Source organism: Podarcis filfolensis, assembly GCF_964270895.1.
Source record: "Podarcis filfolensis genome assembly, chromosome: 13".
Taxonomy (NCBI): Eukaryota; Metazoa; Chordata; class Lepidosauria; order Squamata; family Lacertidae; genus Podarcis; species Podarcis filfolensis.
This window is the reverse complement of record NC_139615.1, coordinates 18,540,037-18,562,971: the sequence shown is the minus strand read 5'-3', so window position 1 is coordinate 18,562,971 and position 22,935 is coordinate 18,540,037. Positions and strand designations below refer to the sequence as shown.

The window sequence follows — 22,935 nt, the reverse complement described above, 5'->3', positions numbered from 1 at the left end:
TGTCTCTGCTTTTTAAGATGCTGTCTAGGTTTGTCATTGCTTTTCTCCCAAGAAGCAGGCGTCTTTTAATTTCGTGGCTGCTGTCACCATCTGCAGTGATCATGGAGCCCAAGAAAGTAAACTCTCTCACTGCCTCCATTTCTTCCCCTTGTAAATGTCTCAATAGGACCTATGAATGGGATGGGGGGGGAGTCTGGAGGTTCAGAGAAATCTCATTTTATGGATATGTATTTGACATTGTAATTAATTTACATTTGTAAAATAGAAATGGTTTCAAAAAAAGAGAGAGAAAACTAGATCACTTTTGGCTTTCACTGGGTTCGGTAATGCTATTTGCTCTGTTCAGAAAAGGATCGGGGTGGGTGTGGGTGTCAGACTCTCCGTTCTTCCGAGCTGATAAGGCTCATCTTCAGAATTGCCTCCCAACGGTTAATTGACGACCCGATCCTTTAATAAGGCCTCAGGCACGTCGTCCCAGCAGAGCATCAAAACAGCACGCGGAAGGATGAGATAGTATGAGCCACATTGCTATGCTTTATTTTCTAGCTACGCAGAGAGCAACGAAAAATACATCCTCTCCCTGTGAGAGCAGAGAGCAACTGAAACAAAGGAACAAAGGAAACAGGAAACCACTAACGTCACATCCCGTCTCCCTTTCCCGTGAGACTCCAATAGCATAGAATCCCAGGAATGTAAACAGAGTCCTGTGACTCCACGCAGCTGCTCAGTGAGAAACAGAAACTAGCAGTGGAGGGGTGGGGGTCGAGTGACTCCTCTATGTGGGAAGGTTGCAGCATTTGCAACTGTTTAAAGGGAGAGGTGACATAATAGAAGTTTATAAAATTACACATGGCATTGAGAAAGTGAGTAGACACCCCTCTCACACACTAGAGCCCATGGACAGCCAAGGAAGCTGAGTATTTGAAAATGCAGAGCAGATAAACTGCTTCACGCAGTGCATAGCTAAACTATGGAACTCTCTGCCACAGGGGGCAGTGATAGCCGCCAACTTTGATGGCTTTAAACGAGGATTGGACACACTCATGGAGGACAAGGCTTTCAATGGCTACTAGCCCTTATGACAGAGAGGATGCGGGTGGCGCTGTGGTCTAAACCACAGAGCCTAGGGCTTGCCGATCAGAAGGTCGGCGGTTCAAATCCCCATGACGGGGTGAGCTCCCATTGTTCAGTCCCTGCAGTTCGAAAGCATGTCAAAGTGCAAGTGGGTAAATAGGTACCGCTCTGGCGGGAAGGTAAATGGCGTTTCCGTGCGCTGCTCTAGTTTCACCAGAAGCAGCTTAGTCATGCTGGCCACATGACCCAGAAGCTGTATGCCGGCTCCCTCGGCCAATAAAGCGAGATGAGCACCGCAACCCCAGAGTCGGCCACAACTGGACCTAATGGTCAGGGGTCCCTTAGCCCTTATGGCTATGCTGTACCTCTACTGTCAGAGACATTATTCGTGTATCTCATTACAGAAGTGGACAGTGGTTATGCCTCTAAATACCAGTTGTTGTCAATAGCAAATTGGAAAGTGCTGCTCCGCTCATTTCTGGCTTACGGGCTTCCCACTGGCATCTTGTTGGCCAAGGTAAGAGCCGGATACTGGGCTTGATGGGTCATTGGCCTGATCCAGCAGGCTTGTCTTATGTGGTTCTGTGGCAGGGACAGGACTAAGAGAGCGGGAGAGCCAGGATTCTCAAGAATGCCTCAGAAAATTAACCCAAAGGATGAGTGGCTGCCACAGTGGGGAAGGAGCCTGGAGCTAACCATGTTTCCCTCTGGAGTTTGCACATTCTCATTTGACTAATCCAGGGCCTGTAGTTACAGGAAGACAAATGACTGCATGTGTCGCCTTTCGTCTGCCACAGGCCCCGTTACCTAATCTTACAGAAAGAGGATCTCTTCAAAGGACTGTCGTTTGCATTTCCCCTGCCACTCCTCTTCCTGAGGCAACTTCCTTAATATTTGACTTTCCCCAAGATGACACAGCATTGGAGATGTGACTTCTTTCCTTTTTTAAAAATTGTATTTTATTGATTTTCAGTTACAAATGAATTGGATCTGAAAAAGGAGAAAAGAAATATCAGTAATAACAACAACAGGTTGGGAGTACAGAACCATCACAAAAGTGGGGGAAATATAACAGAAGCAATCCCAGCTGTGGTTCACTGGATATCCATTAGTGGGATGAAAGCGATATTCCTTAATGTTCGGTGTGTTGCTGGTGGCTAGAAGCCATTCTTGATGGTTTGTGCATATTCAATAAAAGTTTGCAAGACTGTTAGTTTGTCCTTAAGTATAGAATCCCATATCTGTGACATCCAAGCTTCAAAGAGATTTACAATGAGAGTCCTCCAGTACATGACCATTCTTAATCTGGCAGCAGCTAACACATGGGTAATAACATTTTACGCTTTCCTTGGGCATCTAAAGGAAAAGAAGATAACAATGCTATTGTGGGGTCTGATTCCATAATCTGGTTTATGGTCTGGAGAACCTTTTCCCAAAAGGGAACAATCTTTGGACAGCACCGCCACATGGTGTACAGTAATTCCAGGAAGTTTGCAATCTCGCCAGCATAATGGAATGAGATTTTGGCTGATTTTATACAATTTTGTAGGGTGCATGTACCATCGGTGTGCCACTTGTTTTCCTGAGCTTTTATCGAGAGAGTTCTGAAGAAGACACTATTCAGAATGTTATTCCAATTTTGCTCATCTAGAGTTTCCCCAGAGTCCTTTTCCAATGTAGTTTCCAATGTAGTAAGTAGGGCGAAAGCCAAATGAACTAGTACCTTGTGTATTTGGGGCATTATTCCTTTTCCTAGTGGGTTAATGGTGTCAACTATTTGCTCCAAAGTGGTTAAAGAGTGTGTTGTTTTTGGTTGGTTGAGAAAACGTATGAGTTGATGAATTTCTAACCAGCTGCAGGCTATGTCTGCTAGTATGAAGTTTTATTCTGGGGTCATAAGTGGTTTTTGATTAGTAAAAAAAAACCTTTAAGCTTGTTCAAGCCCACTCTTTCCCACTGGTGAAATAACCCTGTTTCTGCTGCTTTGCAAAAAGAAAGATGGTTGGGGCAGGCCCTGCTGGCCATGGAGTAAGCAGCAGAAACTGAGAGTTCCCAGAGAAAATATTTTAAAAGATGGATTTATCACTCTGAAGAACAAGTATTATGAAGCAAAGAATAAAGACCAGTCCTTAAGAAACTTTTCAAGCAGGAATGTAATCTGGAGTAGAGAAATAATAAATGCCACTATTTAATTTTGGGCTAGACGGCAGCCCTGGTCCGGGCACCAAACTTACTGGCTTGAAAAGAATTAAAATCAAAGGGCTTGAGAATACAAAAATGGACAGTCAGAAATGATTGGACCTCTCACATTTAAATAGCAGATGGAAAAAACAAAGGACTAATATCCAGGACAGTAAAATATTTGGAAATTTTGGAGTAAATAACTGAATATAATTAACGGCTATTACTTCTAGTCTCTGAGCCTGAAGCCTGATACCAGGCCGGAGACTAGATTTAATTGAAGCAAAAGAGCTTGAAAGGGAAAAACAACAATAAATACTACAAAGATAACAGAAGCTGGTAAAAGCCAATCCCAGAGATATTCACATTAAACTGTAAGGAAATTAGTGTGACTTTAAGGCACGGTAAATAGTGTTTCAGTGATGCAATTGACTTGTCCACCAGGAGGTCTCCATGGGATACGCGCCTTGAGTACCAGGATCATTATTGGCTGCTCACATTTTGATCTTTCAAGATGTGGCTCCTCCTCCCCCCTCCCCCCAAAAACAAGAGTGGCCATCTGTAAGAAAAGGAAGTTGTAACTACCATAATGGTCACAGCTGTGTAAAACATGAGAACTTTGGTAAACACACATCAAAAAAATGCTGCAGCTGCTGAAGTTTCCTCTTCTACACAACCACTCTCATAACCAGAACCCTAGTCTTCTCCTTTGCCAGGGACTCCACAGCCTGACTATTGTTTCTAGGCAAAATGGCATTGAAAACATCTGTGGCAGAAGCCTCACGGTCTACAGATTTATCTGAAGTCAACAGTTGCCCGTGTGTGTGTGTGTGTGTGTGTGTGTGTGTGTGTGTGTGTAAAGACCACCTTGCTGTCATTTCCCCAATGGGGCTAAAGTTAAAGGAACTTAGGCGGAACAGCCTGAGGGATTCCACCAAACAAACATTTTTCTTAATAGCTGCGATCATCTGTCAATATGAAACCTAGATATTTGTATATACAGCCGTATCTTGGATCCCGAACGCCTTGGTACTCAGACGTTTGGACTCCCAAATACCACAAACCAGGAAGTGAGTGTTCCAGTTTGCAAACATTCTTTGGAACCCGAACGACTGACGGGGCTTCCGCAGCTTCCGATTGGCTGCAGGAGCTTCCTGCAGCCAATCAGAAGCTGTGCTTTGGTTTCCAAACGTTTTGGAAATCAAAGAGAGTTCCAGAATGGATTTCGTTTGACTTCCAAGGTACGACTGTAGTCTACAGTTCTGTGTTTTGCATAAGGTAGTTTTGAGGTGCACTTGAAATGTGGCAAATCTCTACTATCATTTCCCCCCACAACCGATCCAAGTCTTTGTGGTTGCAGAGAAACATTCCATCTTCTAGCACGAGAGAGGATTCTCACCAATACGTAGTTTGGTGGGAGATTGTGGAAGGAAAGTTATTGGTTGCCATTTGGCTAAGAAAGTCCATGATAATGGTGGACATAGGACCCCCCTACAAAGAGCCAGGGAGCTGGGAGCTGGGGTGTAGATTGAGTCCGGTAACCAAACCGTTGGATACAGGAACAGGATCTGGAACAGGGTGATGATTTCTATGGCGTTCTTCCGTTTATGTGTTGATATCATTTTCTCACCTGTTCAGTTTCAGTTTTTAGTAACGTTGGCTTAGTAATATTGTTTCATATAATGTTATATAATGTTTATATAATGTTAAATTTATATTATGTTAATGTTTACATAATGTTAAATCTAGGGCCTTAAATTAGGGTTGCTTTTTTGGGGGCCATGTTTTTACACTATGGTTTTATGGACTGATTTTTACATTCTTATTTCTATTTTCTAATGTGTTTTGAATGTTTATACTTATTGTTTGCTTGATATTCTGTGAGCCACTTTTGGGCACAATCTTGAGGGCAGGTGGCAAACAACTGAACAGATGGTGGTGAGGGACCAAGTCTGGCTGTTGCCACTCCCCTCTCTTCCCATCAGGCCTCTGAGGGCTTTTGGGTGCCTGAAGCATGTGAGATGCTTCAAAAGACTCCCCAGAAGCTGCTGGGAGAGACAGGCTACCGTACATAAGTCAAATGAAAAGGACCTTTCCTGCAGGTTTGCTCTCTGAAAATATGGGGTGCAGGAAGGAAGAATGGGAAGGAAATGGCATGCTAGGTTGGAGAGTAATGAAAGTATTCATCAGAGCTCAAAGCCAAATGGTATTTCCCAAGGCAGCAAATTTCAGCTCTTTGACAGTGGAATTTGCTGCCAAGTACTGTGGTGGCGTCTCCTTCTTTGGAGGTCTTTAAGCAGAGGCTTGACAACCATATGTCAGGAGTGCTCTGATGGTGTTTCCTGCTTGGCAGGGGGTTGGACTCGATGGCCCTTGTGGTCTCTTCCAACTCTATGATTCTATGATTCTATGATTCTAAGGCTGACTGTTTCCTTTTTTCCCTTCCCCACTGAGCACTGACAGTAATTAACCTAAGAATAGCACTAGAATTAAGGAAACCAAAAAGAACAGAAAGGGCAGAAATGAAACAGAGAGAGAGAGAGAGAGAAAGCTATTTATTGAACTGGGACAGAGGAAGAGAGAGTTGCTCATCTAAGCAGATGCAAGACAGACCAAACTCGAATACTGGGGATGTCCTCAGAGCAGGATGCTGAGGCTGAACATTGTGGCCCGAGACCAGAGCTTTCCTGTGGTCGCTGCTGCTGCTGCTGCTGCACTTTCCCTTTCAAACAAATAGAAAAGGAGCTGGCCTCTTCTATCGCTGCTGCCACAATACTTATGCTCCTCCTGCTGACGGTGCTGGTTTTGACCTTTAAAGCCCTATGTGGCCTAGGACCCACATACCTATGGGACTGCCTCTCCTGGTATGCCCTGCAGAGGACCTTAAGGTCCACAAATGACAACATTTTTTTTTGTATATAATTTTTATTAATTTTCCAATAAAAACAAATTTATAACACAATTAAACATTAGGAATTCATCACACGTCTTTTTTCTTTTAGACTTCCATCAACATGTCTGATAATTTTCCGTAGCTATTACATACCTTCACATTTCTTCATTTATATTGCACTATGTATATCTTATCTTTCCACGTTATTTAAACAATATTTCTTCCAAACCTTCTTACAGAGCTTCTTGGAAACTTACAAACGTTATATCATTATCACAAATATTTTTAATATATTCTGTAAATTTATTCCAGTCCTCAGTGAATCTTTGGTCCCGTCGGCTGCGAATCATCCCTGTTAATCTGTCCAGTTCTGCATAATCCATTAATTTCGTTCTCCATTCTTCAATCGTGGGCATTCAAGGTCCACAAATGACAACATTTTGGAGGTGCCAAGTCGCAAGGTGGTTAGATTGGTCTCAACTAGGGCCAGGGCCTTTTCAGGACTCGCCCCAACTTGGTGGAACGCTCTGTCACAAGAGACTAGGGCCCTGCGGGACTTGACATCTTTCTACAGGGCCTGCAAGACAGAGCTGTTCCTCCTGGCCTTTGGTTTGGACTCAGTCTGACCCTTATGTTTCCCTCCCCTTATGGTTTTGATCTATGGGCTACTATTAAAATCAGGCTGCATTTTAAACTGTATTTTTAACCTGTATTTTAAATTGGTTCCCCACCCCCACCCCATTATGCTTTTATTGTAATTTTAGTGGTGTTAGCTGCCCTGAGCCCGGCTCTGGCTGGGGAGGGCGGGGTATAAATAAAAATTTGTTGTTGTTGTTGTTATTTAGTGCTCGCACCACAGCGGAGGGTGGAATTGAAACTCAAGAAGAAAATTGAGTCCCTGCAGATGTAAAGCACCCAATATATTATGTCAAACTGTGACTTGTTAACATACCAGGCCAAGATGAGCTAAAGAAACTCAAAACAACAAAATCTGAAGTGTTCTGGAGTCCTACTAGTGAGGTGAGCCTACAAGTGAAAGAGCAGTTTTCTGAAGGTGGATTAGAAGTCTAGCAGTTCATGTTTCTGGAGGCTGAGCGAGAGGAAGATATGTTTCAATGTTTCCCTGAAGGGTTTACAATGTCTATCAGCTTGGCAAATAAATGTACATTTGTGATTTGCATGTGTTACAGTGACTTTCAGTTTGAAAATTAAGTTACATTTGAGATTCTGTTCCAAACATAGTTGCAAATATCTATTTTTGGGTTACAGGGTAGCTTCAGGCAGAAGAGGGATCTTTATCAGTTGCAAAAGTTCACAAAAGGAGCGGGGGAAAGAACTTTCAATTCGTTTTGTCATCTATTTTCCTTTTTTAAAAAGGTGTGTTTTCATTTATTGCATAGGAGAAACAGTGATAGAGCTTATCTGGCATAAATCAATACCTTCCTCTTTCAACTGGGCACCCCACAGCGTTGACAGACAAGCCAAGTTAGCTTGTTAGCGCTGTCAAATGACCGGGATGCTGTAACGCTGGTGGCCTGTGGAGGCGCTGTCTGTAATGTAAGTTAATGGCTTGGGATTTCATAGGAATAATACTCCAGGTTTTCTGCATGTTTTGTGCTTTCTAGGCATGGGTCGGAGTGGTTCTGCTCTTGTCCTGCCACTTTCCCCAGAAACCCCCCCACATTTTGGGACTAAATTTGAGCAAATATCAATCCATGGAAAACCCAATTGACATTTGCTCTAATTCGCTACTTAAGATTGGGTTTTCCAATTGGATAAGTCTAGATGAGTCCTGAGAGATTGTCTCCAGTCACACAGTGACAAAAAAAACCCAACAACAACCTTATCAAGAAACTTCCAGGACTATATACATAGTAACTCCTATGAGGGACAAAGAGGAGTCTCTAGCAACCCCCAATAGTCCAGGGTCATTTAGAATTTAACATTGCACTAACAGCAACAACAACTTGCACTAAAACCAGAAAAGGAGATTATTTATTTAAAATGTTTCTAGACCATTTTTCATTCTTATTATTCATACAAAATAGTCATGAATAAAATGAAACATGCCAAAAATACAACAAAGTAATACATTATAGTAAAATGATTAGAGGCATCTTAAAAGCATTATGTGATTATTGGGACAAATGTATTTACATGGGGAGGATATGCCTAATGTTACTGTTCCTTTATGGCAGCTGGTTATTGGTTATTAGTTCCTTCCTTCCTTCCTTCCTTCCTTCCTTCCTTCCTTCCTTCCTTTGAGTCTTTGGCTCTCAACCAGCCTCCATTAGGGAGGGAAGATGTATTGCCAGGGTTAGGGAATCTTTTTCAGTCTGAGGGCTGCATTCCTTTGTGACGCCTTGCCTATTGACCTTCCTTGGTTCTGCCTTTGGCCACTGTTGCATACGTACACGACTCAGGGATCCCATCTGCATTGGGTGCTGGTTTGGTTTTCAATGAGCTGTGGCTCAGTACAGCATAGGAAACTCCATCAGGGTCTTCTTCAGGCTCAGACTGCAAGGGCTATGGAGGGAAGAAGAAGGAGATGCAATCTTGCCATTCCCTCTGCTGGAGTTACAATAAAAACAAAGGGGAGTGCTGCCAAGCAGGAATAGGGCACCTGCGACCCTCCAGACATGATTGGACTACAACTCCCATCATCCCTGACCACTGGCAATGATGGCTGGGGCTGATGGGAGATGGAGTAAAAAATAATAATCTGGTATCCCATCCCTATTACAGAGAAACTTCAAGAATTTGGGATAGCCATTTCAAGACATCCAAGGATACCAACCAATGATCTGGAGGTTGATATCTAGCCCTCTGCCCCACCCCTAATCAAATAACACCTGTAAAGGTAAAGGTAAAGGGACCCCTGACCATTAGGTCCAGTCATGGCCGACTCTGGGGTTGCGGCGCTCATCTCGCTTTATTGGCCGAGGGAGCCGGCGTACAGCTTCCGGGTCATGTGGCCAGCATGACTAAGCCACTTCTGGCGAACCAGAGCAGCACACGGAAACGCCGTTTACCTTCCCGCCGGAGCGGTACCTATTTATTTACTTGCATTTTGACGTGCTTTTGAACTGCTAAGTGGGCAGGAGCTGGGACCGAGCAACGGGAGCTCACCCTGTCGCGGGGATTCGAACAGCCAACCTTCTGATCGGCAAGCCCTAGGTTTAGACCACAGCGCCACCCACATCCCCTATAAATTAGACAGATAGAGGATGTTGCATTGATGTTATGTTCTGTCTCCCTCCCACCAGGTTTACAGTTGTAAATGTTTTGTTTCATAGGAATGTTTCTTACTATGTTCACTTGTTGAGCTTGGTCATTGGCCGTGGAACCTGTAGAGCAGAGACATACTGTGAGATTCTTCACCCAGTTGGTTTCAGATTGAAGTTATGGATGCTGCTACCACCACCACCCCACTCACTGGCCCATATAGTACAACCTCCAAGACCCTTGTCTGGATAGAGGAAGCCACCCAATTCATCTCTCTTACTTGACTAAGGTTACCAGACGTCCCTGTTTCCCGGGGACAGTCCCCAGATTTACAAATCAGTCCCCATACAAAATCAATTGCAGTTGAGGAGACTACCAAAGACTTTTTTTTAAATGACTGACAATATGAACCTGATTGACATTTGGAGAACAAGGAACCCTCTTGAGAGGGAGGGAACTTTTTTCTCTGAGGCAAAAATGACTTGGACCAGAATTGACCAGATATGGGTAACTAGTGGGATGGCATCAAAGATCAAGAAAGTGGAAATCTGCCCAAAGACTTGCTCCGACCATAATGCTGTAAAGATGGAGATGAACCCAACAACAGCTGGCTCCTTTAGATGGAGGATGAATGACTCCCTGTTTAGAGATGAAGAGGTCTATAAAAAGGCCCAGAAAGTGGTAAAGGACTACTTTGAGATAAACCTGAGAACAGAAGTGGAAAAAAGAGTAATTTGGGACGCAAGCAAAGCCGTTATGCGAGGATTTTTAATACAACAGAATGCCATAAAAAGGAAGAGACAGAATGAGAAGAAAGATAAGATTTTGGAAAAGATAAAAGAAGGAGAAAAAAATTGAGATCTAAACCAAAGTCACATGAAATTTTGAGAGAAATTAAGTTTTACCAGAGCCAATATATGGAATTGATGAATCAAGAGATAGAATGGAAAATAAAACAAATGAGACAAAAGACATTTGAATCGGCAGATAAATGTGGGAAACTTCTGGCATGGCAACTGAAGAAGAGACAAAAACAAAATATGGTTACAAATCTAGAAGTTGAGGGAAAGAACATTTATAAACCAAATGAGATTAGAAACTGTTTTCAGAGTTATTTCAGGAGGCTTTATGCACAAGGGCCGGTGAATGAAAAAGAAATAGAAGAATTTCTTAAAAAATATGGATTACAAAAAATTTCTGAACAAAGTAAAGTGATTTTGAACCAGAAGATAACTGATCAAGAAATCGAGGGAGCCATTCAAAGTATGCAATTGGGAAAATCTCCAGGACCTGATGGACTAACCTCCAGATACTACAAAGCTTTGAAAGAATGGCTTATACAACCGTTGAAGGAGGTCTGTAACGAAATCTTAGAGGGGAAGAAGGCACCTGAATCGTGGAAAGAAGCGTATATTACACTTATACCAAAATCAGAGACTGAGAAGAACCAGATTAAGAACTACCGCCCTATATCACTACTCAATGTGGATTACAAAATTTTTGCAGACATTTTGGCAAAAAGACTGAAAAGAGTTTTGGTGGGGGAGATTCACAAAGACCAAGTGGGCTTTCTTCCAGGAAGACATCTGTCAGACAATGTGAGAAATATAATAGACATTATGGAGTTATTAGAAGTTAATATTAATACCAAGGCAGTATTAATATTTGTGGATGCGGAGAAAGCCTTTGACAATATTTCTTGGAGCTTTATGAAAAAGAATCTCCAAGGGATGGGGGTAGGCCAAGGTTTTGAGAATGGTATAGGTGCAATTTATTCTGAACAAAAAGCAAAATTGATTGTAAATAATGTGGTTACTGAAGAATTTGCTATTGAAAAAGGGACACGACAGGGGTGCCCAATATCCCCATTACTTTTTATATCTGTCCTGGAGGTTTTATTAAACATGATCAGAGGGGACCAGCTGGTTAAAGGGATTCAGGTCGGAGCTAAACAATATAAATTGAGAGCGTTTGCAGATGACCTAGTATTAACTTTACAAGAGCCAGACACTAGTACGAGAAGAGTTTTAGAGTTAATACAAGTGTTTGGTCAAGTAGCAGGTTTTAAGTTGAACAAACAAAAAACGAAAGTACTGGATAAAAATCTAACAGTTGCTGAAAGAGAGAAGTTCCAGAGTGAAACTGGTTTAATGGTAGCAAAGAAGGTGAAATACCTGGGGATTAATTTGACATCTAAGAATGTGAATTTATTTAAAGATAATTATGAGAAATGTTGGACAGAAGTGAAGAAAGATCTAGAAATATGGTCAAATTTGAGACTTTCCTTGTTAGGCCGAATCGTTGTTATTAAGATGAATGTTCTGCCGAGAATGTTATTTTTGTTTCAAACATTGCAGATTGTGGATAAAATGGACTGTTTCAAGAGGTGGCAAAAAGACATATCTAGATTTGTCTGGCAGGGCAAAAAGCCCAGAATAAAATTTAAGATACTAACTGATGCAAAAGAAAGAGGGGGGTTTGCCCTGCCGGACTTAAAATTGTATTATGAATCAGCGGCTTTTTGCTGGCTGAAAAACTGGCTGCTTCTTGAGAACACAGACATTTTGGATTTGGAAGGGTTCAATAACAGATTTGGCTGGCATGCATATATATGGTATGACAAGGTTAAAATCCATCAAGGTTTCAAAAACCATATTGTTAGGAAAGCACTATATAATGTTTGGATTCGGTATAAAGACTTGTTGGAAAATAAAACCCCTAGGTGGTTGTCACCAATGGAAGCTAAGGAAGTGAAAAAACTCAATATGGAATCCAAATGGCCAAAATATTGGGAAATTATAGAGCATGAGGAGGGAAGAGTGAAATTGCAGAGTTATGAGAAATTAAAGTCTAAAGTAAGAGACTGGCTTCATTACTACCAGATAAATGAAGTCTTCAAACAGGACAGGAAAAATGGCTTCCAGGTGGAGAGGTCAAAATTAGAAACAGAGCTTTTGGAACCCAATACTAAGAATCTGTCAAGAATGTATAACTTGCTGTTGAAATGGAATACACAGGATGAGACGGTCAAATCAGCTATGATTAAATGGGCACAAGACATAGGTCATAACATTATGTTTGCTGACTGGGAACAGTTATGGACCACCGGTATAAAGTTTACGGCATGTAATGCCTTAAGAGAGAACATTATGAAAATGATCTACAGGTGGTACATGACCCCAGTCAAGCTTGCAAAAATCTACCATATGCCCAATAATAAATGTTGGAAATGTAAGGAAACGGAAGGTACTTTCTACCACCTTTGGTGGACGTGCCCAAGGATCAAGGTCTTCTGGGAAATGATTTACAATGAAATGAAAAAGGTGCTTAAATGCACTTTCGTGAAGAAACCAGAGGCCTTTCTCCTGGGCATGGTGGGCCAATTGGTGTCAAGGAAAGATAGGACGTTTTTTATGTATGCGACAACAGCAGCAAGAGTTCTTTTAGCAAAGTATTGGAAGACACAAGAGCTACCCACGCTGGAAGAATGGCAGACAAAGGTGATTGACTATATGGGACTGGCTGAGATGACTGGCAGAATCCGTGACCAAGGGAAAGAGACGGTGGAAGAAGATTGGAAGAAATTTAAAGTGTATCTTAAGAACTGTTGTAAAATTAATGAATGCTAAAATGTCATGGGTAAGGTAAAACAGAATTGCAGTGACAAATAATTGGGTAAGAGAAAAAGGATTAAATAATTGGGTAAGAGAAAAAGGATTAAAGAAAGTGAATTATAAGTAAGTAAAGTGACAAGTAATTGGATAAGAGGAAAAAGATCAGAAATTGTATTATAAGTATTGAAATTAGGGGTTGCTGGGAAAATTTAAAACAGGGATGCAGAAAAGGGAGGTATGGGGAAGTCGCTGAAACAAGGTTTAAGAAAAAGAGGTTAAGAAATTATACGTGGTTATATGTTTGTTTGTTTATGTATTGTCTTGTATTGTTTTTTTAATATGTGTTGGAAAATCAATAAAAAATTTATATAAAAAAAAACAAAATCAATTGCAGTTGAAAAGTGTCCCTGGATTCATTGAAAAAAATCTGGTAACCTTATACTTAGCACTGAAAACATTCACTACTAAGGAAGCTGAAATAATGATTTTCTTCAATGGTATGAAGACTTTTTCTTTTTCACCACAAAGATTGCTATCCTAATTCTGGATCTGATGGTGGGGGGGATGGTGGTGGTTAGAAGCCAATGGCCTCCTCTGCAACATGGGAAATGTGGTGGAAGCAATATTAAAGGTAAAGGGACCCCTGACCATTAGGTCCAGTCATGACCGACTCTGGGGTTGCGGCGCTAATCTCTTTTTATTGGCCGAGGAAGCCGGCTACAGCTTCTGGGTCACGTGGCCAGCATGACTAAGCCGCTTCTGGCGAACCAGAGCAGCGCACGGAAACGCTGTTTACCTTCCCGCCGGAGCAGTACCTACTGTATTTTTCGCCCTATAGGACGCACTTTCCCTCCTCCAAAAATGAAGGGGAAATGTGTGTGCGTCCTATGGGGCGAATGCAGGCTTTCGCTGAAGCCTGGAGAGCGAGACGCGTCGGTGTGCACCGACCCCTCTCGCTCTCCAGGCTTCAGGAAGCTATCTGCAAGCCTTGCAAGCCCGGTGGGAGTTCCCGCCGGGCTCCCAAGGCTTGCGGATAGCAGCCTGTTCTGGGGGCTGGGGTGGGGAAATAAATTTTTTAAAATTTATTTCCCCCCCAAAAAACGAGGTGCACCCTATGGGCCAGTGCGCCCTATAGGGCGAAAAGTACGGTATTTATCTACTTGCACTTTGACGTGCTTTCGAATTGCTAGGTTGGCAGGAGCTGGAACCGAGCAACCGGAGCTCACCCCGCCGCGGGGATTCGAAAGCAATATTTCTGCTTGTTAAATGTTTGGGAAAAGCCAGAAGCCCAAGGCAGTATAAGTTCCTCAACTATGTTTATTTAACATTTGTCAGTGACAACAGCTCACTCATAGGAACACAAGAACCGAACTGACTGGACAACACAATAATAATGCCGAGCATGAACTGACCATTGACAGTTGACAGTTGAAAGTGCATGCGCTTACTTGCCATTAGAACGTTCGTCTATCAACACTTATACGATTGGTTAGAACGCGCCTTGTAACATCAAATGTGTTAAACCCAATAGATAACACTGCTGAAGGAAGCCCTGAAAGTGGGCTGTCTTGAGAGTAGGGAGAGCTGAGCCAACCAGGCAGTCACTGAGAGGAAGTTGGATGATAAAGCTTCCCACAGATTGACTCCCAACCACCCAAGATTGAAGATGAACGAAGAGGCAGTGGGGGAAATGGGGTGGGGAAAGAGTACTACTTCTATGGGATTCTACTACTACACTGATGGTAGTAATAATAATAATAGTGTGTGGTTGGTTTACATGGAAATCAACAGTAAAAGGACCATCATAAAACAACCCAGAAAGATCATCCAATAAAGGGGTAGAATTTATAACTCTTCTGTTAGATCACCGTATTAAATCCATCGTACTGGCACTTGGTGTGTGTGCTGTCAATTTTGTGCTATTATTTATCACATGCATCTTACTTTTGTTTGTTCATTAGTTAACAAATATTACGTAAATAAATACGTAATAATAATAATAAGAAATTTTGCTTTGCTCATGCCCACCCACAAGCTTTTGAGATTTCACCAGACATCGCCCCCAAACCTTCAAACCTATCTGCTCAACTATAAGGGATAAAAGTCTATGCTGTTGTTGTTGTTTTTAAGAGAAGCCTTTTCTCCCTAACAGCAGCTTTGGAACATATTTAAATATATCTTCTCATGTGGGACTTTAAGGGGCACAGGATGTAAAGATTTAGCACCTTTTAACCACAGCTGTTGTGAAGCAACCCATCCAGAAGCTCACTCACCCTTTTTTCTTTTCTTGGACAATATGAAGGCAAGTAACAGGAGGAGGAGGACCAGAAGGAAAACACTGGCAGCAATGCCTGCCCACATGGCTATTGAATATCCACCTGTAAAACCGTGAAAAGGATACCTCAAGTTGGAATGCTGCCGGTGCTTACCAAACCACACGCAGACACGTCCAGAGGCTACCCAAAATTATTGTTCTGCTATTTCATCTATCTCTCCAGCCTCCATGTAGCCCCCCCCCCCGTTCCTTTGCAGGCATTTCCATATCCCTTTTGGCAAAGCCCTTCCATTCATTCTACTACACATCACGATTCTCTTCTCTTCTCTGTCTCACTTTCTGCCTCTCACACACCTTCCCCTATACGCTAGCCATGTTTGACCAGCAACCAACCCATGGTTGGGTGGCAGGGTTCACCCGTCACTGCTGCCAGGTGCGCCACCTTGCCCCAGTGACAGTGGGTGCCTGGGGTGTGCTGACATCACTGCGGCGTGTGTGCATGGCACATCAGCATGCCTGGTCATTCCAAGAGGAGGTTGTCCTACACAGCAGTACAGCCATGGAATGTAAGGCATCTCTCTATGCCAGCCTTCAGCCAGCCTGCCCAAGATGGATCCCAGTTTGTTACCCTGTCAGCCTTCCAGACTCCTAGTCGCTGTTCACACCTCAGGGCAAGTGGTGGTGGGGAGTTCTCTTGCATTGCCAATGGCTCTCAATGGCCCTGTATTGTTTCTTAATGGCCCTAGCTTGGCCAGGTCATTTTTGCATAGGCAAGCCCAGGAATTCCTCTGCAGATTGTATTCTCCATTCATATCCCAAGTAATCAAAATCCTACCATTCACTAATTTCTAGGCTGTGAGGGGTTTCCCCCACAAAAAACTATAATAATATTATTGGTGTAGGTCGGGGGTCACCAATCTAAGGCTCATGGGCCTGAAGCAGCCCGTGGAGGTCGTTTGACCGGCTCATGACTTGCAGTGCGGCGTGGGGACTCCCTTCTGCAGTGCCGAAAAGCATGTCTGCAGCGCCGAAAAGCACGTCTGCGCACGCGTAGATGCCGAAAACCACATCTGTGCAGATGCCGAAAATTGTGGGTGCGCGTGATCAGGCCCACGGAGGGATCTCCCTCGGAACCGATCTGGCCCAGGCAAGATAAACCTTGCTGACCCTGGTGTAGGTTGTGTGCATTTGTTTGTAAAGAAAAACTATACACAGCCCTGGAGATTTCCATTGCTAGTGTGCACAATCATATGTAAGAATGGCAAAGGCCATTATATACTCTACATGTCCAAAGTATACTCAAGAAAACATTGAAACAGGCTTCCTTCCTTCTCTGGGTACCTACATCTCCCACTGACCTGAGCTCAGCTGCATGTTCAGTTCTTTAATGAAGAAGAAGAAGAAGAGGAGGAGTTTGGATTTGATATCCCGCCTTATCACTACCCGAAGGAGTCTCAAAGTGGCTAACATTCTCCTTTCCCTTCCTTCCCCACAGCAAACTGTGAGGTGAGTGGGGCTGAGAGACTTCAAAGAAGTGTGACTGGCCCAAGGTCACCCAGCAGCTGCATGTGGAGGAGCGGAGACGCGAACCCGGTTCACCAGATTACGAGTCCACCGCTCTTAACCACTACACCACACTGGCTCTCTTGCTGATGCAGACTAAGCATCCTGTTCCTCCCAAGATTTATTTTCAGCTCCTCCCTCCCTCTGCAAAAGCAGTGGGCACGCCTCCCTCAGATGTTGTGTCACCAAAATAAACAGAACAAGATGGAAGAAAAGGGAAGCAGAACGAGAGAGGAAGTGTCAGGCAGGATGAATATAGATAATGGCGGAGAGAAAGCAGTGGGAGGCAGGCAGTGGCAGAAGAAGGGGGGTGAGGTCCACCCCAGGTGTCATCACTGAGGGGTGACAAAATGAATTAAAAATAATAATAATTGGGCTCACGAAACTTTTTAGGAGTGATATGGTGGCTTAGGCGCCTGCAGGTTCCGTGCTGCCTGAAATGGCAGTGTGGGACTTTCTTCTACCTCCTGCCTCTCCCTCAGCCGCCCTGCAGCTGAGGGGGGGGGGGCAGCAGAGAGGCTCCGCCCCCAGCTGCAGGACACACCCCTGCACCAGGTACCTGAGCGGCTAGCTACTCCACTGGAGGCAGGGGAAATAGGAGAATGACAGAAATGTAGCAAAAATATTGAGGTGCCTCGAAAATAATGGGGAAGCAAAACAACTCTCTGTCGCAAATTGTTTGATGATGAAATTATCTTCCCAATAGTTGGGTACTAAGGCGTCCTCTTACCCAAAGCATAACTAAGGGGTTAGACCCCGCGCGGGGGGAGGGGGGGAGAGAAAATTGTTTCCTACTGCTGTTCTACCATTTTTATTTTACCATCTACGATGGTGCTTCTAATGTAGGGATGACAAACCTGATTTTTTCATATTCTCTCCCTTTTCCCAAACTTCATTTTGTGCTATTTCTGCATCAGCTGGGCTCACTGAAATGGAAGGCTTGGGATTAGCTGTCCCTAGGGGAAAAGAGAGGAAAAGCAATGTTTAATCCTTTGATTTTTATGCAGTAGTCTGGCTCTGTGAAATGGGAATGATTTGCAAGCTATGGGGGAAGAGAAAAGATGGAGCAGAGACTCCATTTTGATCTTTACCATGTATTTTTGTAACATTCGAGTAGATTCTGCCAGACTTGCTTTCACTGCTACTGTCTGCTTCTATCGAGCCTGAAGCTTTATGTAAGTAAACTCTATTTTTATTCTTACATGACAGACTTCTCTGTGTTAATTTTGTGTAGAGGGATAAAAAGGAGAAGATCCAATCTGCTGAAGCATCCTGGATAATTACTAATAAGGTTAAGCAACCGTGTCCCAGAAGCTTCCACAGTTCATGCTGCAAAAGGTAAATTTAAACTCTGCTAACTAGATGTTTGTTGGGACATGGGTGGCACTGTGGGTTAAACCACAGAGCCTAGGACTTGCTGATCAAAAGGTCAGCAGTTCGAATCCCCACAAAGGGGTGAGCTCCTGTTGCTCGGTCCCTGCTCCTGCCCACTTAGCAGTTTGAAAGCATGTCAAAGTGCAAGTAGATAAATAGGTACGACTCCGGCGGGAAGGTAAACGGCGTTTCCGTGTGATGCTCTGGTTCACCAGGACCTAATGGTCAGGGGTCCCTTTACCTTTACCTTTAACTAGATGTTTAACTCACACAAGTGAGCAAGAGGACAGATAACTAATAAGATAGTATCACATCCTGCCCTCCAAAGCCACCCAACACCCTGTCCCCAAAATCATGAACTTTCAGGAGAAATTCTAAAACATTTGGTGGCTGAAGAGCACTGTTACAGGGCAATCTTGAGATGAAATAATTGTGTTTAACTGTAAATGCCTTTCTTTTTCTTTTTTTAGAATGCTTTGTAACACTTTTTCAAAGGCATGCATGCAAGACTGCTCCTGCTAAAACCAGCCACTGAGAATTGCCTTCATTCATGAAAATTGCCAAGACATGTAAGTGGGATGCAAAGCAGGAGAGAGACCCTAAAGTCCACTGTATAGTTTAGTCCAGCCTTTGCCAACCTGGTGACCTCCAGATGTTTTGGACTGAAACTCCAAGCAGGCTCTGCTGACTGAGGCTGATGGGAGTTTGTCTTGCCAAATGCAAGGTGGTTCTTTTAATTGAGATTCAGAGGCAAGACAAACACAAGTGAGTGAGAAGATTAAATATTTTATTCTAAACAGCAAGCAATATATACCGTATTTTTCACTCTATAAGACGCACTTTTCCCTTCCTAAAAAGTAAGGGGAAATGTGTGTGCGTCTTATGGAGCGAATGCAGGCGGGAGGCTCTGCTCAGCACTCCCTTTAAAGAGCCGCACACACACTCCATGCGCTCTTTAAAGGGAGCTCGGCTCTTGGGGGAGCCTTAGCCACGCTCAGCCTTTCCCGGGCAACAGGAGCCTTCATCCCGCTGCCCGGGAGAGGCTGTGCGCGGCTATCCCATAAGCCGGGACAGCAAGTGGGATTGCTGAGCTGCGATCTTATGGTCTGGTGCGTCTTATAGAGCGAAAAATACTGTACATACCAAGCAAGCACTTCAATCTGCTACTTGGAAACCCTAAAGAAGTGGTGAAGTGACCACCCCCCCCCCAGGTAGCCGCAGGTTGCACGGCCCCACGGCCGTCAGTCCATGCACGAGCTTCTCCCTAACACTATGCCCACAGTCGAAACAAAATAAAAAGATCCTTTCCAGCAGCACCTTAGAGACCAACTAAGTTAGTTCTGGGTATGAGCTTTCGTGTGCATGCACACTTCTTCAAATACACTGAAACAGAAGTCACCAGACCCTTTTATATAGTGAGAGGGTGGGGAGGGGTATTACTCAGAAGGGTGGCAGGAATGGGTGATTGGCTGATAGGTGTGGTAAACCTGTTGACGACTGCAGTTGGTCTTACAGGAAAAAGCAAGGGGTGGGATGGCTAAGAATAGCTTTGTCATGTATACAGTGGTACCTCGGGTTAAGAACTTAATTTGTTCCGGAGGTCTGTTCTTAACCTGAAACTGTTCTTAACCTGAAGCACCACTTTAGCTAATGGGGCCTCCTGCTGCCGCCATGCGATTTCTGTTCTCATCCTGAAGCAAAGTTCTTAACCCGAGGTAATATTTCTGGGTTAGCGGAGTCTGTAACCTGAAACGTATGTAACCTGAAGCGTCTGTAACCCAAGGTGCCCAGTAATGAGATAAGAATCCAATGTCTCTATTCAGACCAGGTCTCTCCATGGTTTTAAGTCTGGTAATAAGTTGCAATTCAGCAACTTCTCTTTCCAGTTTATTTCTGAAATTCTTTTGTAATAAGACAGCTACTTTGAGATCTTGTATAGAATGTCCTGGGAGGTTGAAGTGTTCTCCTACTGGTTTCTCTGTCTTGTGATTCCTGATGTTAGATTTATGTCCATTTATCCAATTAATAGATAGCTAACCTGTGTGGTTTGCCTGACCGCCTACGTGCTACTAGCTACGTACAGATTATTCATTAGCCACCTCTCCCAATACCTCACTTTCTTAAAGCAATGTCCAACATCCAAAGAAGGTACCCAGCAATATCACTTCCTTCCAACAGATTAGGACTAGGAAATTAAAGGATGTTCTTCAGCCATCAAAGAGCTTAGAGAGGGGGAAGCAAACAGAGGCAGGAAAGGAAACCATGTTAGAGGACTATCTCCTCAAAATACAAATATCTTCCGGATAAATTGCCCATACAGAGTTGTAGACCAAAACACACGGAGGGCACCAGGTTAGCAAAGGTTGCTTTAGTAAAAGCAGTCGTCCGTCCCCCCCCATGATTTATACATGTGGGAGATATAAAGTCTCATTTTATGTGTCATTTGGGGGAACGGCGTATCAGGATTCAGCCTGGCTCTCACCTTTTATGTTGACTTGGACACCAGCACTGAAATCTGAGCACGTGATTTCGTTGTGGCAATATTTACATCGGTAGATTCCGCCATCTGATTCTTTGGCACTGGAAATGTGAAATAAAATTGCATCCTTTTCTATCTTCTGAGTTGCTGAAGCAGAATGGTCTGAATCTCCTTGGTACAGAAAGTGCCGTGCAGATTGATGGTAGCCACTTTGGCACTCCAGGTTGATATCTCCCCCCAGATTGACATTTATGGGGCCCTTTGAGATGGAAGGTTTTGAGTTATGTTGTCCTAGATCAAAGAAGGAGAATAAGGCTGAGATTTGGAAGGTGGAACATCTACAAAGGTGGGAGACATTTGCATGCTCTGGGGATACCGAAGCTTTGATCAGAGGGTCAAGGTCCACAGAACACCCGTTTTTGTTGAATAAATTGATTAATAATAATAATAATAATAATAATAATAATAATAATAATAATATTTATACCCCACCCATCTAACTGGATTCCCCCAGCCACTCTGGGCGACTCCCAACAAAATTAAAAGCACAATAAAACATCAAACATTAAAAACTTCCCTAAACAGGGCTGCCTGCAAATGTCTTCTAAAAGTCAGATAGTTGTTTATTTCCTTGACATCTGAAAGGAGGGCGTTCCACAGGGTGGGTGCCACTCTGCCTGGCTCCCTGTAACCTCACGTCTCACAGGGAGGGAACTGCCAGAAGCCCCTCGGAGCTGGACATCAGTGTCTGGGCTGAACGGTGGGGGTGGAGACTCTCCTTCAGGTGTACTGGGCTGAGGCCATTTAGGGCTTTAAAGGTCAACATCAACACTTTGAATTGTGCTTGGAAACATACTGGAAGATTTCTATGTCTCTCTCCAGGGTGACTTGCAGAAAAGAAGAAACAAACACCAGCAGTCTATATAACACAGTGCTTTTAAAATGGCAGGAATATATCATCCTCCGCATCCCTTCTAATCTCAGTCCTCAGTCCTCAGATACGTCAGCATGGCAGGAAGCATTCATTCAGGTCCCGAGTCTCAAGCCTTGAGGGCTTTATTCCTACCCTAAGTTAACCTCAAAATCAATTTGGATGGGATGTTCCTGGACATTTAATATTTGTATAGATCAGAGAACGTTTGGTAGGCCTCTGTTGTTATCATGCAGATGTCAGGAAATCAGATTTGCTTGTGGGGGAAATCATTACAGTTAGCTCCCATTCTGCCCCCATCCATCTCCCTCTGGCCCCATGCTCATATTTATCACCCAAAGAGACTCACCCCCAGAGATCTGCCACTGTCCAGCCAGCAGGAATCCTGGAAAGGAGATGATTGCATTAGCGGCAATGTAGCTGAGCAGCAGGAACCACAACTGGGTCTCCGGTCCTTCCACCCGGCCGTTGCACAACCCTCAGTCCCTTCATCCTTTCATCTGAGATACCAACCGATAAAGAGGATGTTGAAAGGGAGCCTCATGATGAAGGAGCACCTAGCCCTGTAGTCCTGCGTCCCCCAAGATGTGTGCTGTCCCTGGAATGGAGATCTTCGAGGGAGGCTGCAGGGCCTGAAATGCAACATGGCTCTGCAACACAGTTCTTGCCCATGAAGTTCATGTACTTAAAATGCACAACTTAGCAGCATTGGAAGTGCCTTGCAAACCACTTCCCTTTTTCCCCTCCACACTGCAGTCATATTCTGCAAAATCAGCATAGATATGATCATGTGTTTTCGGATACACCCAGGGAGGGAGGCAGAAGGATCTTTCACTACTTCTATTAACACTAAGCAGACACCCTGGCCAAAATGTTTTAGACACTAGGTAAAAAAACCTTCTCTATTTCAGCAAGAATATCCAGGCATATAATTAGCTATGTATGCTCATTTTATAAATATGCTTATTTTATCCGTATATCACTGATAATTATACTTTTTAGTGTAAACTGCTGAGGGATTGGTTATACATTCACAGAGTTCATAATTTTTTCCAAAGAGATAAATCAAGTAGACTACGGCTTCGCTCCTGTATACCTGAAGGAGCTTCTACCACCCCACCCCCCTTTGGCAGTAGATAAGCAGAACAAAGAGAAAGGAGTCTCTTACCAGTTCGATATTTTAATGATCACAGGGAGAGAACAAAGAATCAATTTATGAAGATGCTCCCAATTAAGGGTTTCCCCCACTTCCTCCCTAGTCCTCAACGTCACTACCATGTCTTGTAACCAGATCTTGTGACCACTGTGCTTTCTGTTTTGCTACCT

The 22,935-nt window shown here is 43.6% G+C and overlaps 2 protein-coding genes across 5 annotated transcripts in view; both read right to left on the bottom strand.

Annotated features, from left to right (window-relative positions):
- Positions 1 to 8,115: 8,115 nt before the first annotated feature.
- Positions 8,116 to 22,935, bottom strand: part of LOC310746476 (immunoglobulin superfamily member 1-like) — a 52,251-nt gene continuing 37,431 nt past the window's right edge. For all 4 annotated transcript variants that reach the window (XM_083580225.1, XM_083580229.1, XM_083580228.1 and 1 more), the window contains one exon: positions 8,116 to 8,674. In XM_083580225.1, the coding sequence (XP_083436351.1) occupies positions 8,516 to 8,674 (159 nt within the window). In that variant the 3' untranslated portion in view covers positions 8,116 to 8,515. The remainder of the gene's footprint in view (positions 8,675 to 22,935) is intronic.
- Positions 14,287 to 22,321, bottom strand: LOC310746539 (uncharacterized protein). The gene is made up of 5 exons (XM_083580417.1): positions 22,123 to 22,321; positions 21,959 to 21,994; positions 20,682 to 20,969; positions 17,683 to 17,781; positions 14,287 to 15,365 (listed from the first exon to the last, which is right to left on the bottom strand). The coding sequence occupies exons 1-5, from the start codon at positions 22,253 to 22,255 to the stop codon at positions 15,253 to 15,255; spliced, it is 669 nt and encodes a 222-aa protein (XP_083436543.1). The 5' UTR covers positions 22,256 to 22,321; the 3' UTR covers positions 14,287 to 15,252.

Excerpts from the sequence above, each read along its gene's own strand:
- LOC310746539 (XM_083580417.1), bottom strand. The coding sequence starts at position 22,255 with ATGTTGCATTTCAGGCCCTGCAGCCTCCCTCGAAGATCTCCATTCCAG. Across the intron at positions 21,995-22,122 it reads TTTCAACATCCTCTTTATCG|GATTCCTGCTGGCTGGACAG; the intron begins GTTGGTATCTCA and ends TCTCCTTTCCAG. Across the intron at positions 20,970-21,958 it reads ACAGTGGCAGATCTCTGGGG|GACAACATAACTCAAAACCT; the intron begins GTGAGTCTCTTT and ends TCTTTGATCTAG.